This window comes from Pan troglodytes, chromosome 20 (genome assembly GCF_028858775.2).
Source record: "Pan troglodytes isolate AG18354 chromosome 20, NHGRI_mPanTro3-v2.0_pri, whole genome shotgun sequence".
NCBI classification, from domain to species: domain Eukaryota; kingdom Metazoa; phylum Chordata; class Mammalia; order Primates; family Hominidae; genus Pan; species Pan troglodytes.
In genome coordinates, this window is record NC_072418.2 from 53,423,668 (window position 1) to 53,439,806 (window position 16,139).

At 53.6% G+C, this 16,139-nt stretch overlaps 1 protein-coding gene across 4 annotated transcripts in view; it reads right to left on the minus strand.

The window, feature by feature from the left end:
• Window positions 1-16,139, minus strand: part of LRRC4B (leucine rich repeat containing 4B) — a 51,882-nt gene that overhangs the window by 17,550 nt on the left and 18,193 nt on the right. For all 4 annotated transcript variants that reach the window (XM_016936660.3, XM_016936659.3, XM_016936661.3 and 1 more), the window contains one exon: window positions 14,404-14,735. In XM_016936660.3, the coding sequence (XP_016792149.1) occupies window positions 14,404-14,700 (297 nt within the window). In that variant the 5' untranslated portion in view covers window positions 14,701-14,735. The remainder of the gene's footprint in view (window positions 1-14,403; window positions 14,736-16,139) is intronic.

Genomic DNA, 16,139 nt, shown 5'->3' on the forward strand with positions numbered 1-16,139 from the left:
CCCCCTCACCCTAACATCTTTAGCCTGACGAAGATGTTGACATTTTGTCCTACAGTAGAGGACCTAGGCCTGGGGCCACCTCTGACAGCCACATAGCTGCCCACACTTCCAAGTTCCCTGGATCTTCAGCCCCCATCTGCTGAGCCCACCTCCACCTATGCTGGGCTCTGGGACAGATCTCAATGATGCAGATGTGAATTCAGCAAAGGGACGTGGCCCCCATCAATGACTGCCTTCTAACCCCGATGGGGACTTTCCTTTTATCCTGCAACTTGGCCTGTGTAGGGGACTTTCCACTTTGGTTGTGGTAGGTAAATATTACTAAAGCTGAAAAAAATCCCACTGAGATCTGTTGGGGTTTTTAAGAAAATAAATTGTGAAGAAATTCCGTATTAAAAATGTAACTGTGGTAAGAAAACAATTAAGTGAACTGTTCATCTTAACATTATAAATTGTATTTATTTATATTTATTTATTTATTTGAGACACTCTTGCTCTGTCACCAGGCTGGAGTGCAGCGATCTCAGCTCACTGCAACCTCTGCCTCCCGGGTTCAAGTGATTCTCCTGCCTCAGCCTTCCGAGTAGCTGGGATTACAGGTGCGTGCCACCACACCCAGCTAATTGTTTGTATTTTTAGTAGAGACAGGGTTTCACTGTGTTAGCCAGGATGGTCTCGATCTCCTGACCTCATGATCTGCCCGCCTTGGCCTCCCAAAGTGCTGGGATTACAGGCGTGACCCACCACGCCCGGCCTATTTATTTATTTATTTATTTATTTATTTATTTATTTATTTATTTATTTTTAAGACAGGATCTTGCTCTATTGCTCAGGCTGGAGTGCAGTGGCATGATTTCAGCTCACTGCAGCCTCCGCCTCCTGGGTTCAAGTGATTCTCCCACCTTAGCCTCCTGAGTAGCTGGGATTACAGGTGCAAACAACCACACCAGGCTAATTTTTGTATTTTAGTAGAGACAAGGTTTCACCAAGTTGGCCAGGCTGGTCTCCAACTCCTGACCTCAGGTGATCTGCCTGCCTCTGCCTCCCAGAGTGCTGGGATTACAGACGTGAACCACTGCACTCGGCCTGTTTTTATGTTTTGAATATAATGAGTCAATCACAAAAGTTTAGCAAGCTTACTGTTGCTTGTGTGTGTGTGTTAATTTTTTTACATTCAGATTTTAAAAACTGTTATTTGTCACATGAACTGTCTTTATGATGACTTCTCATATTTCTTGCTTGTCCCTGAGACAAGGAACTTGTGCCTCCCTCTCCAGCAGGGACTTCCCTGATGCCATGACTGGCAGCACTGCAGGGGCCGTTGTGGGCCCCTGATTCTCACACTGACCCGGCTCAGGCCTAGACGTCCCTCCTCCCATTCATCCTCCTGGGAGTGGCCTCCTGAGCCCTTCTGGGACCAGGCCCTGGCCTGGGTGGAAAGTCTGGCTGGATGGCTACCCGCCCCCGACCCTTCCCCACCACCAGGAGCCCAGAGAGGCATCTGAACCTGGGTGTAAACAACAAGGGGATGAGATCTATATCAGAGGCATGTGCAAGACCAAGCAAGGCAGCAGGACTTTGCCTAAGGCACCTGCGGGTGGGGTGGGAGAGTGGGGTTAAGCTGAGGCACAGGCCATGGGCCTACACCGCTTCCTGGGCAGCCTTCCCTGGCCTCCCCTCACTATGTTCAGCTCAGCAGCCCCCCGCCAGCTCGTGCACGCTGCTACTGGACTTGTTTACCTTCCTTTTTTTTTTTTGTGATGGAGTCTCGCTCTGTTGCCCAGGCTGGAGTGCAATGGCATGATCTCAGCTCACTGCAACCTTCGCCTCCCAGGTTCAAGCGATTCTCCTGCCTCACCCTCCCGAGTATCTGGGATTACAGTAACACATCACCACACCTGGCTAATTTTTGTATTTTTAGTAGAGATGGGGTTTCACTACGTTGGTCAGGCTGGTCTCAAGCTCCTGACCTCAAGTGAGCACCCGCCTCAGCCTCCCGAAGTGCTGGGATTACAGGCGTGAGCCACTGTGCCCGGATGAGACTTGCCGACTTTCTGAACGACCTCTTTCTGCACGCAGTGTCGAGAGGGCAGGGATCTCTGTATGTCCTGCTCTCTGGGCCTCGGGTGGTGCCTGGCACACACTAGGTGCTCAATAAATCAGGGCTGCACTGAATGCTGCAGATGGATTAGCCGGGGCTGTTCAGACACAGGAGGAACAGCCCATGCAGGGAGAAGGATGCACGGGTCTCAGCTCAGCTCCTAGGCTCGCCTCGGGGTGGTGACGAGACCATGGCATCCTTGTGAGGATTAAACTGTCTCGATATCTGTAAGCCATGGAGAAGAGCGCCTGGCACAGGGCAAGCACATCTGTCTGTGACTACTTAAAGGCAGGGCAAGTTTCTGGAAGGGTGGGAAGGAAGGGGCTGGGGTAGCTTCTGGTGCCCAGTAGAGGGTGCCCCTGAGCTTGGTGTAGCTGGGAGCGCCAGGCATACTCATCCTGATCTGAGATGGGGACAGGGTGGCTTGCAGAAAGGTGTCCCCTAGGAGGAGTTGGTGTGGCAACTCCAGCTGGGTGTGGTGGCAGGGGTGTGTGGGTACAGGCTACATCTGGGAGGCTAGGAAGAAGCTGGGGCTTCCAGATGAGCAAGGACAAGGCCAGAGCAAGGACAAGGCCAGAGCCAGGCTGGGCTGTGGGGATGTAGACTGGGACTCAGTGGCAGTTCTGAGACTGAGTCACCAGGGTGCAGCGCCAGGGATAGCTACGAATTAGGAAGCGTTAGGAATCGCGTTGAAAAAACCAAGTTCTGCAGCCAGCCTGCCGGGGCCGAGTCCCAGCTCCGTTACTAACCATGGGACCAGGACCGTTTGCAAGTGTCTTAATTCTCCTATGCCTCAGTTTCCTCATCTGTAACATAAGAAGAATAGGACCTACTCAGGGGGCTGTCGTGAGGCTGAAATTCACTGACCCTGTAAAGGGCTTGGAGCAATGCTGGGGGCCCGGCTGACATTCTCCCGCCCACCCTCGCTGAGCTGTAGAAATAATTGGTCTATTTTCTAGACGAGAAGGCAGGCTCAGAGAGGTGACTCAACGCCTTAGCGTCATTCGTGGAGGGGAGAACGCGGGTCTTGTGCCTCTCAGGCCTCGCAGGCTGCTCAACAGAGATGTGGGACTGATACTCCCACCCAGCCCGTCCCGGGCCTGTCCCGAGGCTCAGGGGCCATGTGGCTTTGCAGGACGCCAAGCAATTCTATGCCTTTGTCAATTTAACTTTAACAGGTGTGAGCCACCGCGCCCGGCCGACTGTTCTTTTCTGTAAGTGTGCTGTGAGTCATCATGAGAAAAAGTTAAGAAGAAACTGACAAAGTATGGGAAATCCTATTTGAAAAGGGTAGAAACTGAGGCTCGGAGTGGTGACAAGGATTATGTGGGCCCCGAGATGGCGCTGCTGAGGGAATGAAGAGGATAACTCAGCTGGAATGAGAGCCAGGGAGGCCGCAGTTAGACACGAAGTCTCAGCAGCCCGGGAACGGACGGCAGAGGGCGCACTGCTCCCTCCTATCCAGAGGACCCCCTGGCTGCTGGTCGCAGACCCGCGGCTGGGGGATGTCCCAGTTGACCTCAAGAGAGGTCAGCTCCTAGATTCCCCTCTACAGATCCTTCCTTCCGCCATTTTCTTTCTTTCTTTCTTTTTTGTTTTTTTAGATGGAGTCTCTCTCTGTTGCCCAGGCTGGAGTGCAGTGGCACAATCTCAGCTCACTGCAACCTCTGCCTCCGGGTTCAAGTGATTCTCCTGCCTCAGCCTCCTGAGTAGCTAGTACTACAGGCACGCACTACCACTCCCAGATAATTTTTGTATTTTTGGTAGAGACGGGGTTTCGCCATGTTGGCCAGGCTAGTTTCCAATTCCTGACCTCAGGTGATCCAACCGCCTCGGCCTCCCGAAGTGGTGAGATTACAGGCGCGAGCCACCGCGCCCGGCCCTCCCACCGTTTTCTTCCTTAAAGGGCTCTAACTGGGAAAAGTCTGTCCAATCAAAAGCCCCATGTTTCATGCCTCTGGAGGGATCAGCCGCCTGGAAAATGCGAACTAGTGGGTAATTTAAAAGCTATTCTTGGTATTTGCCTTGATAATGCACTATGGCCGGGGTATTTATTTGGTTAGTTTGGGTTTTGTCTTGCTTTGTTTTTTTTTTTTTTTTTTTTTTTTTTTTTGAGACAGAGTCTCGCTCTGCCACCTAGGCTGGAGTCCAGTGGCAAAATCACAGCTCACTGCAGCCTCTGCCTCCTGGCCTCATGCAATCTTCCCACCTCAGCCTCCCAGGGATCTGGGACTACAGGTGCGTGCCACCACACCTGGCTAATTTTTGTATTTTTAGTAGAGATGGGGTCTTGCTATGTTGCCCAGGCTGGTTTCAAACTCCTGAGCTCAAGCGATCCACCTGCCTTGGCCTCCCAAAGTGCTGGGATTACAGGTGCGAGCCACCGCACGCCGCCTTTTTTTTTTCGAGACGGATTCTTGCTTTGTCGCCAGGCTGGAGTGCAGTGGCACGATCTCGGCTCACTACCACCTCTGCATCCTGGGTTCAAGCGATTCTCCTGCCTCAGCCTCCCAAGTAGCCAGGTGCCCGCCACCACACCCGGCTAATTTTTGTATTTTTAGTAGACACAGGGTTTCACCATGTTGGCCAGGCTGGTCTCGAACTCCTGACCTTGTGATCCACCTGCCTTGGCCTCCCAAAGTGCTGGGATTACAGGGGTGAGCCACTGTGCCCGGCCAGGTTTTGTTTTTTGTTTTTGAACAGAATTACCATCCTGTAGCTGCCTCACTTTGGCTGTCTGGGCCTGGCTTCTCCACATTGACTCTCAGGGTGGGACAGACATATATACCTTCTGAGGCACATGGCAAGCCCATGGGGGCTACAGCTTGCTGGGCGACCTTGGATAAGTCACTCAGAGCCTGTGCCTCCATTTCCACGTCCATAAGATGAGAGAAGTCATCCTGCCCTCACAGGAATAAATGGGGTTAGATGAGCGCTCCCTGACCCCCTGCTCCAGGTAAATGCTTTGAAATTTTTGTTTCTTTTTCCTCATTTAGGAAAAGGTGAGCAAATTCCAGTATAGCCTTTTTTTTTTCTTTCCAGCTTGCATAGGATTTTATACTTAGTATTTTTAAAGCTTAATTTGTTCTGATTATAAAAGTTATTGGCTGGGTGTGGTGGCTCACACATGTAATCCCAGCACTTTGGGAGGCCGAGGCAGGTGGATCACAAGGTCAGGAGTTCGAGACCAGCCTGGCCAGCATGGTGAAACCCCGTCTCTACCAAAAATACAAAAATCAGCAGGGCGTGGTGGCAGGTGCCTGTAGTCCCAGCTACTCGGGAGGCTGAGGCAGGAGAATTGCTTGAACCCGAGAGGTGGAAGTTGCAGTGAACCGAGATCGCGCCACTGCACTCCAGCCTGGGGGACAGTGCGAGACTCCATCTCAAAAAAAAAAAAAAAAGTTATTAAATGCTCTCACTGAAGAAAATCTAGAGAATAAAGAAAACATAAAGAAGAAATTAAATATCCCTGTAATACTAATGCAAAGAGAAAAGACCCTGTTGACCTTCCTGGGTGTTTCTCGGTCTTTTAAAATATATTGCTTAAGTTTTAAAAGTGAATTGGAGATCCTATTCACATTCTTTGAAAGCTCAGTATTACGTTTTGAGCATTTCCCCATGTCATCCACTATTATTTGAAACTCTGTTTTAAATAGCTGCATAATATTCCATTGTAATGGGCACAGTGATTCATTGAACCCAGGGGTCCGCAACCCCTAGGCCACAGACCGGTACTGCTGGGTGGCCTGTTAGGAACCAGGCTGCACAGAAGGAGGTGAGCAGCAGGCGAGCGAGCATTACTGTCTGAGCTCTGCCTCCTATCAGATCACTGGCGGCATTACATTCTCTTTTATTTAAATTACAAAAAAAATTTTTTTTGAGACAGAGTCTTGCTCTGTTGCCTAGGCTGGAGTGCAGTGGCACGATCTCAGCACACTACAACCTCCGTCTCTCGGGTTCAAGTGATTCTCCTGCCTCCTGAGTATCTGGGATTACAGACACCTGCCACCATGCCTGGCTTACTTTTGTATTTTTAGTAGAGACAGGTTTTGCCATGTTGGCCAGGCTGGTCTCGAACTCATGACCTCAGGTGATCCACCCACCTCAGCCTCCCAAAGTACTGGGGTTACAGGCGTGAGGCACCACGCTCGGCCAGCATTAGATTCTCATAGGAACGTGAACCCTATTGTGAACTGTGCAGGCGAGGGATTTAGTTTACTTGCTCCTTATGAGAATCTAATGCCTGATGATCCATCACTGTCTCCCATCACCCCCAGATGGGACCATCTAGTTGCAGGAAAACAAGCTCAGGGCTCCCACTGATTCTACGTTATAGTGAGTAGTATAATTATTTTATTATACATTACGATGTAATAATAATAATAGAAATAAAGTGCACCGGCCGGGCGTGGTGGCTCACGCCTGTAATCCCAGCACTTTGGGAGGCCAAGGCAGGTGGATCATGAGGTCAGGAGATCGAGACCATCCTGGCTAACATGGTGAAACCCTACCTCTACTAAAAATACAAAAAAATTAGCCGGGTGTGCTGGTGGGTGCCTGTAGTCCCAGCTACTCGGGAGGCTGAAGCAGGAGAATGGCGTGAACCCGGGAGGCGGAGCTTGCAGTGAGCCGAGATGGCGCTACTGCACTCCAGCCTGGGCGAAAATGAGAGGCTCTGTCTCAAAAAAAAAAGAAAAGAAAAGAAAAGAAAAGAAAAATTAGCCGCACACAGTGGCGTGTGCCTGTAATCCCAGCTACTCGGGAGGCTGAGGCAGGAGAATCGCTTGAACTTGGGAGGCGGAGGTTGCAGTGAGCCAAGATTGCACCACTGCACTCCAGCCTGGTGACAGAGTGAAGCAAGACTCTATCTCAAAAAAAAAAAAAGGAAAAAGAAATGCACCATAAATGTAATGCCAAAACCATCTCCTCGACACCCCAGTCCATGGAAAAATTATCTTCCATGAAACCAGTCCCTGGTGCCAAAAGGGTTGGGGACCGCTGATGTAACCAGTCCCTTGTCAGCAGGAGTTGAGGCTACTTCTAAACGTTGGTAGTCGGGCCATCCTTAAACACAACTCTTTGAAGCCCCTCTTATAATTTCCTTAGGATGGATTGGTTTGTTCCTTAAGCTGGAACCACACTTGCTTGCCATACAACCTCATAGCCAGCCCCAGGAGGGACCCAGGGCTGCCCGCTAAAAGCCTTGGGTGGATTTAGTGGTACTTTGTTAAATTAAGTACGTGAATATCCTACGGCCCGGCAATTCCCTCTGGGTATATATTCCACAGAAATGATCATGCAGCTCCCAGAGTGGTCCTGAGGGAGGATTTGCGGTGGGGCAGCTAGAAGCCTCCGGGACGTCCAGTCTCATCAGGAAGCAGTGGGGGACTTGGCAGATGGACGGGGGTGGGTGCCCATCAATTCTGTAGCAGCGACAGCAGCAGAGTGGACACACACAGCAATATGAACCACTCTCAGAAACACAGGCCGAGCGAACACAGTGAGACAAAGACAGCGATCTTAACGCAGCTTCATCTGCATAAATTAAGAATACGTGTACACAAAGCAACAATACGCATTTTGCAAGAACACACACAAGCAAAAAATCCACAGTAAACACATTAGGAGGACTTTCTGTGGGGAGAGGGTAAGGCGGGGATATGAGGATAAAAGGGAGGGAAGGAGGAAGGAGCCAGTCCGGTGAGGACCAGGTACCTGACTGAGGAGCGAGGAGTGGACAGGCTGGGCCCAGCCGAGGTGGTGCAGCTTCCCCCCAGGTCCCGAGGAGATGGAGGCGCAGATCTGCACCCGGTCTTCTCCCAGGGGGCCTGGGCATGTGAGCTGCGGGGAGGCAGTCTCCAGGCCTCTGCCTTAAAAGGCATTTCCGGAGGCTCCAGGCTTGCAGCCCCCACCAATCTCAAAAAACAGTGGTGGGGCCGGGGGAGGGCCTCAGAGAATTGCTGATTTTTTTTTTTTTTTTTTTTTTTTTTGAGACGGAGTCTCGCTCTGTCACTCAGGCGGGAGTGCATTGGTATGATCTCAGCTCACTGCAGACTCCACCTCCCGGGTTCAAGCTATTCTCCTTCCTCAGCCTCCCAAGTAGCTGGGACTACAGGCATGCGCCACTATGCCTGGCTAATTTTGGTATTTTTAGTAGAGATGGGGTTTCACCATGTTGGCCAGGCTGGTCTCGAACTCCTAACCTCAGGTGATCTGCCTGCCTCAGCCTTCCAAAGTACTGGGATTACAGGCATAGCCACCGCGCCTGGCCATGATATTTTAAAAAACACATCCTCTGTCTTACTATGGGGACCACCTACTGTCTCTGTCATGTGGCAGAAGAACATTTTAACTCTCTCACCAAAGATGAATGGCAACGTTCTAGCTTCCCAGAGAGAGGCCAGCACCGTCACCCCGTGGACTTAGAGTCCCCCAAAGTCCCCGCGAGGTTCTTGCTGCCCACCGCGCCCAGGCCAGGGTCAGGTGAGAACAGGAGTCTCCGAGCCACCCCCCAGAGCTCACGGGAGGGCGTCGCAGGGATTCGCGTCGGCTCCCACCGACAGATGGCTGCAGGCCTCTGCCAAGGATCCGGGCAGGAGCTCGGGAGCTGGCCTCCCATTCAGAGGCAAACAGCTGCTGGGCACCTCCTGTGTGCCAGGCTCGGCCCTAGGTGCTGGGGATCCGGCAGGGAACATTGCAAAGTCCCTGCCTTCATGCAGGTGGCAGCACGGCGGGGGACAGATGACAACCAAGGCGGCAGGCCACACGGGAGGCTCTCGAATCCCCAGAATTCAGCCTCCCGCTACCAATGCTTCAGTGCCAGGCCCTGGTGTGTGTGTGTGTGTGTGTGTGTCTCTCTGTGTGTGTGTGTGTAAGGGAGAAGTATACTCAAATGAGGAAGCCACATAGAACTCACAGGGCGGTGCTTCTCTCATCATCCCTCAGACCCAGAAACTCCGCTTCTAGGAATTTATCCCAAGGGCAGAGTCCAGAACATTAGGAAGAATGAGCCAACGGATGTCCCCCCGGTGTTGTTCATATCAACTCAGAAATTGGAAATAAGGAGGCCGGGCGCGGTGGCTCACGCCTGTAATCTCAGCACTTTGGGAGGCCGAGGTGGGCGGATCCCTTGAGGCCAGGAGTTCGAGACCAGCCGGGTCAATATGGTGAAACCCCGTCTCTACTAGAAAGTACAAAAATTAGCTGAGTGTCATGGCGGGCACCTGTAGTCTCAGCTACTCGGGAGGCTAAGGCAGGAGAATCTCCTGAACCCAGGAGGCAGAGGTTGCAGTGAGCCAAGACTGTATCACGGCACTCCAGCCTGGGTGACAGAGTGAGGCTCCATCTCAAAAAAAAAAAAAAGGCCGGGCGCGGTGGCTCACGCCTGTAATCCCAGCACTTTGGGAGGCCGAGGCGGGCGGATCACGAGGTCAGGAGATCGAGACCATCCTGGCTAACACGGTGAAACCCCGTCTCTACTAAAAATACAAAAAATTAGCTGGGCGTGGTGGCGGGCGCCTGTAGTCCCAGCTACTCGGGAGGCTGAGGCAGGAGAATGGCGTGAACCCGGGAGGCGGAGCCCTGGGCGACAGAGCGAGACTCCGTCTCAAAAAAAAAAAAAAAAAAAAAAAAAAAAAAGAAAAGAAAAAAGAAAAAGAAGGGCCTGGTTAAATAACAGGATGCTGGCTGGGTGTGGTGGCTTGGGCCTGTAATCCCAGAACTTTGGGAGGCCAAGGCGGGCAGATCATCTGAGGTCAGGAGTTTGAGACCAGCCTGCCCAACATGGTGAAACCCCGTTTCTACTAAAAATACAAAAAATTAGCTGGGCGTGGTGGTGCGTGCCTGTAATCCCAGCTACTTGGGAGGCTGAGGTGGTAGAATAGCTTGAACGCGGGAGGCAGAGGTTGCAGTGAGCTGAGATTGCACCATTGCACTCCAGCTTGGGCAACAAAAGCAAAACTCCATCTCAAAAAAAATAAAAAATAGGCCGGGTGCAGTGGCTCATGCCTGTAATCCCAGCACTTTGGGAGGCCGAGGCGGGCAGATCACGAGGTCAGGAGATCAAGACCATCCTGGCTAACACGGTGAAACCTCATCTCCACTAAAAATACAAAAAAATTAGCTGGGTGTGGTGGCGGGCGCCTGTAGTCCCAGCTACTCGGGAGGCTGAGGCAGGAGAATGGCGTGAACCCGGGAGGCGGAGCTTGCAGTGAGCCGAGATCACGCCACTGCACTCCAGCCTGGGCGACAGAGTGAGGCTCCGTCTCAAAAATAAATAAATAAATAAAAATATAAATAAAAATAAAAAAATAAAAAAGCTAAAACTCCATTTACAAATCAGCAGCAATTGTGCAACACACTGTGCATGGGTGGGGAGGGTGTCCGAATGCAAAGACACCAAAGCGAAGGAGAGCTACCCGTGGCTGTGGGATTATGGTTGGCTTCTGTCTTCCTGTTTTTACTTAGGTATATTTTCTAGTTTTTCTCAATTAATTTATATTCATTCTGTAATAAGTAATTAAAAATACACTTATGGCTGGGTTAGGTGGTTTATACCTGTAATCCCAGTACTTTGGGAGGCCGAGGTGGGTGAATTGCTTGGGTCCAGGAGTTCAAGACCAGCCTGGGAAACATAGTGAGACCCTGTCTTCATAAAAAAGAAAAAAAATCGAGACCATCCTGGCTAACACGGTGAAACCCCGTCTCTATTAAAAATACAAAAAATTAGCCGGGCGTGGTGGGTGGCGCCTGTAATCCCAGCTACTCAGGAGGCTGAGGCAGGAGAATGGCGTGAACCCAGGAGGCGGAGCTTGCAGTGAGCCAAGATCGTACCACTGCACTCCAGCCTGGGCGACAGAGCGAAGACTCCGTCTCAAAAAAAAAAAAGGTCAGGCTTGGTGGCTCACGCCTGTAATCTCGGCACTTTGGGAGTCCGAGGCGGGCAGATCATCTGAGGTCGGGAGTTCGAGTTTAGCCTGACCAACATGGAGAAACCCTGTCTCTACTAAAAATACAAAATTAGCCGGGCGTGGTGGCACATGCCTGTAATCCCAGCTACTCAAGAAGGCTGAGGCAGGAGAATCACTTGAACCCAAGAGGTGGAGGTTGCGGTGAGCCGAGATCACGCCATTGCACTCCAGCCTGGGTTACAAGAGTGAAACTCCATCTCAAAAAAAAAAAAAAAAAAAAAAAAAGAATTAGCTGGGTGTGATGGTGTCTCCCAGTAGTCCCAGCTACTCTGGAGGCTGAGGCAGGAGGATCACGTGAGCCAGGGAAGTTAAGGCTGCAGGGAGCCGTGATAGTCCCACTGCACTCCAGCCTGAGTGACAGAGTGAGACCCTGTCTCTAAAAATGAAACCATTTACATAGACACAGGAAAGAGCCAGGAAGGCATTAGAACAAAATGTAAACAGTAGTTATTTATATCTGGTGATGGAACTAGGGTGATTTTTTCAATTTTTTATTTGGATAACTAAAGAGTTATTACTTTTTTTTTTTTTTTTTTTTTTAAGACAGGGTCTCTCTGTTGCCCAGGATGGAGTGCAGTGGTGAAATCTCAGCTCACTGCAACCTCTGCCTCCTGGTCTCAAGCAAGCCTCCCACCTCAGCCTCTTGAGTAGCTGGGACCACAGGCTCATGCCACCATACCTGGCTAATTTTTGGTTTTTTAGTGGAGATGGGGATTTGCTGTGTGGCTCAGGCTGGTCTTGAACTCCTGGGCTCAAGTAATCCACCTGCTTCAGTCTCCCAAAGTGCTGGGATTACAGGCATGAGTCACCGCGCCAGGCTAAAAGTCATTACTTTTTAAAGAGCCTCTGGGCCAGGCGTGGTGGCTCACGCCTGTAATCCCAGCACTTTGGGAGGCCGAGGCGGGTGGATCACCTGAGGTCAGGAGTTCGAGACCAGCCTGACCAACCTGGTGAAACCTCGTCTCTACTAAAAATATAAAAATTTGCTGAGCGTGGCAGCAGGCGCCTGTAATCCCAGCTACTCAAGAGACTGAGGCGGGAGACTCGCTTGAACCCGGGAGGTGGAGGTTACAATGAGCCAACGTTGCGCCACTGCAGTCCAGCCTGGGAGACAGAGCGAGACTCTGTCTCAAAATAAATAAATAAATAAATACAAAAATAAAGAGCCTCTGATTACCCTCGACGTGGTCCATGCCTCTTGCTGTCTGGGATGTGTCCACTGAGGGAGGCCAAGCCCACTGACAAACACAAGCATCCACTCTCGTGGACTGGACGAACACACCCTCCATCCATGTCTCTGGGGGGGGGGGGGGCGGTGCAAGAACCCCTGGGTGGGGAGGATGAGAAATAGAGGCGTCTGGATCCCTATTGATGCTTTTCACCCTTTGACAATGTCCACCTTGGTGTGTGCTTTACCAGGTGCATGATATACGGAGGGAGCGGGCCTGTGCATGACTTACCATAAATGAACGTACGTCCGCTGGTGGCGCCCAGCACGTTTGTGGGACTGAATTGTTCACTGAGCCCCCTCGCCCCCGCACAAAGAGAAACGGGTCCAGGTTCTACGACGGGGATGTTGCCACGGCCTGGGGCTGCTGGTGAGTGGCGTGGGTGCCTCCCTGTCCCACGCTCTCCCTGGCCATTTCTGCAAAGCGCGTTTCCCTGGCGTGCCGTCCCAGCCACTGGCTCCTTTTCCTCCTCATTTCTTCCCCACTAGAATGTGAGCTGCCGGGGCTAGGGCTGGGCTTTGCCTGGCTCGGTCACCACCCAGGACAGGGCTTGGTGCAGAGCCGGTGCTGCCGGTGTCTGTTGAACGTCACGTGTATAAGTGGGGGAAGGATGGAGTGCAGGGAAGCCGGGGGCAGGTGCATGGGGACCGCACAGTGCGGAATGTCACCTGCTCAAGGGAGACGTGGATGGATCGGTGGAGACTGCAACTAGGGAGATGCAAGGCAGACTCAAAGCAAACTGGCAGACATGGGAGCCTGTGGGAGGTGGGTGTGGACAGAGGGACAAGGCCCTGCGGGAGCAGGGGGTGGTGATGTGACGACGCCCCTGACGTTTCTGGACCCCTTTGCTGGCCCTTGCCCCACAGCCACCAGGAAGGGACTGCTCCCCTGGGAGGTCCCTTTTCTTCCCTGAATCTGGCTCTCAGGATGGTCAGATGGGAGCAGCCAAGTCCTCCCACCCCTTCCCAGGGACAGACCAGGCAGAAAAGCAGCCGCATTTCTTAGGGGAGCTGTTACATCTGGAAGATTAGATCTGGAGGGGCTGGGACCTCTGGCATCAGCACCCTCTTCTCTCCCAGCTTTACAGGCTGGAACAGGAGGGGGCTTGCTTGGAGGCAGGAGTTGGACCAAATCAGCCTGGGGTAATGATCCCCTGGGAATCACTGGCAATGCCTGGAGATATTTTTGGAACTGGGGGTGGGGTGCTACTGGCATCTAGTGGCCGGAAATGCTGGTAAACATCCTACAGCACACAGGACAGAGCCCCCCACCCTGCCCGCCAAAGGATGATAGGGCAGGCCCCAAATGTCAATAGGGCAGAGGTTGAGAAGCCCTGCTTTCTAATAGCACAGCTCTGTCCCCCCAAGCCCTCGCTTACGGCCTATCCTAATCAGAGTCATCATTAATCGAGTGGCAGCTGCCCCATCCTGAGCACCAGCCACAGGCCACCATGGCGCCAAGCACCACAGCGTTCTCAGCCTCTCTGCTCTCCAATTCTCACACCAGCTCCAGGAAATGGGGACGCAAACCCTGCACTGCCCGGCAAATGACCATGGAAACGCCTCCTGTCCTCTGACCACTCGCCAGGTGCCAGCACACAGGCTAACGCCCCAATAAGTACCAGACCCATCAGCCCTCACAGCAACACCTCAACGCAGGGGCTCGCATTGTCCCCGCTTTTCAGATGAAGAAACTGAGGCTCAGAATCATGCCGTCACCTTCCCAAGGCCACGAGAGGGTGTGGTGGTGCAGATGCCACAGAGGTCCCTGTGAAAGGGTTGCTCTCCACACCCCAGGGACTCCAGGGCTCGGCCTAGGCCAACCCGCCTGTCCTGTGCCGGGGGGGCTGGGCAGGTGGCCTGCACTTGGGCCCCGACACGGTGGGTCAGAGACAGGGAGCACTGTGCTCTCAAAGCCCGGAGGGCCTCCACTCCACCTCGGGAGCCCGGCTCCAGCTGATAGGATGCAGACCCGCAGGCCACATCCACAAGTGCCGGAGACAGGGAAGCCCCGGTGTGGGGAGGCCCAGAAGGGATGGGCTACATCTGCATGCCTCCCCAGTGTCCCCCTCCAAGGTCCCCCTCTGCCCGCTGGCCCCGCATACCTGGATGCCGTTCTCTTGCAGGTTCAGGTACCGCGTGTTGACCGGGATGCTGGCTGGGACCTCGGCCAGGTCTCTCCGTGTGCAGATCACCCGGCTGGCCTGGTTGCTGCAGGAGCAGGCCACGGGGCAGGAGGTGGCCGGCGGGGAGCCCCCTCCGGCGGCAGACGTCACGGCCACTCCACCTCCACCGGCCCCCAGGGGTGGGGAGAAGAGCCAGAGGAAGAGCAATGCCCCGTGGGGCCAGGACATCCTACCGGGCGGCAGCGGGGGGCACGGGGAGCCGCGGGCACGCGCCATCCTCAATGTTCATGCTCTGCGTGGACGCTGGGGGGCTGTGGGTGGGGGAGAGAGCGGGGAGAGGCTCGGTGAGGGACAGGAGCCCATGTGGCCCGGGTGCTCGCCAACACCCAGGCAGCCCCATCGCCGCCTCCCTGCCCCATGCCCAGAACAAAGGGACAGGGAGGGAGACAGCCGCCGATGGACCCACCCAGCAGGCTGGGGCAGGCAGAAGGAAGCTTGGCCCGCCTGGCCCTGCACTAGCTCATCCTCTCCATGCTGGCAAGATTCTATGCCCATTCTGCAGCAGGGAAAACTGAGGCTGGGGGAGAGGAAGTGCCTGCCCAAGGTCACTCAGCCAGTAAGTGCAGAAGTTGTCCAGATTCAAAACCCAGTTCTTTGCATGACTTCAAAAAGGTAGATACATCAGAGGAGTGAGACAGACAGACAGACAGACAAGGCGAGGGGGCAGAAAGGGGGAAGAGCAAGCGAGGTGGCGAGGACCTCGCTCCCATCCCAACACCCGCCTGGTCCCCTTGCCACCTGCGTGATCACCTGGGAGGTGGGTCCCAGCCTCCTCTCCCCTCCACTCCCTCCCCCTCTCCCCCTCCCAGGGATGTTAGTGAAGAGATGCATTTCCCCCACCCCCTGTGCCCTCAGCTAAACCAAAAGACCCTCCGCTGCACACCCTCCTGTCACTGCCCACCCTGTCCAGGCCCTGTGGGGGCCTCACAGCGCTTCAGAGACTTGAGTCAGACTCATGGGAGAATCTGAGGGAGAGAGAGGTAAGGTGGCAGACAAGGCAACCGTGGAGGTGACAGGTGTGGGCAGGTGAAGGGAGGGCTGGGAGGCAGCAGGGTGAAGAGGGAGGAGACTGGAGCTTGTGTGTGAGGGTGGCTGGGGACCTGACGGGGGGTGGCACAGGCCGAGAGGCCACCAGCTGCACCCCCTCCTTTGCCCCGAGACTGTGGGTGCTCCAGGCAGAGACAGCCCCGATGGGACTCATGCCAGCTGCTGCCGCAGGACCGAGCTTGGTTCTCGGGGAGGGGATGGGGAAGGGAAGGGGGTCCAGGGACTCTGCCTGGGTTCTGGGAGGAAAGCAGACAGTGGGGACTCGGGAACTCTGAGAAGTCACGCTGTACCTCCCCAATCTGTCCTGCCCCGCCATTTCCATGGAACCAGAGAGGGAAAGGGGATGGGTGAGTCACAGCAATGATACCAGTAACAATAGTCTCTCCGGAACACTGGGTGAGCCCTTGCAATGCAGCAAACTGTATCCTGGTCGTCTCATGTGAGCCTCATAATGACCATAGGAGAAAGCTATTAGGATGCCCAATTTACAGATGGGGACACTGAGGCACTATGAGGGAAAACGGCCTGTCCAAGGGCACAGAGCAGGCCGGGAGGGCGCAGAGGGGGTACTTCGGCCCTGGGTCTACCCTCTGGCTCCCAGCTCTCCT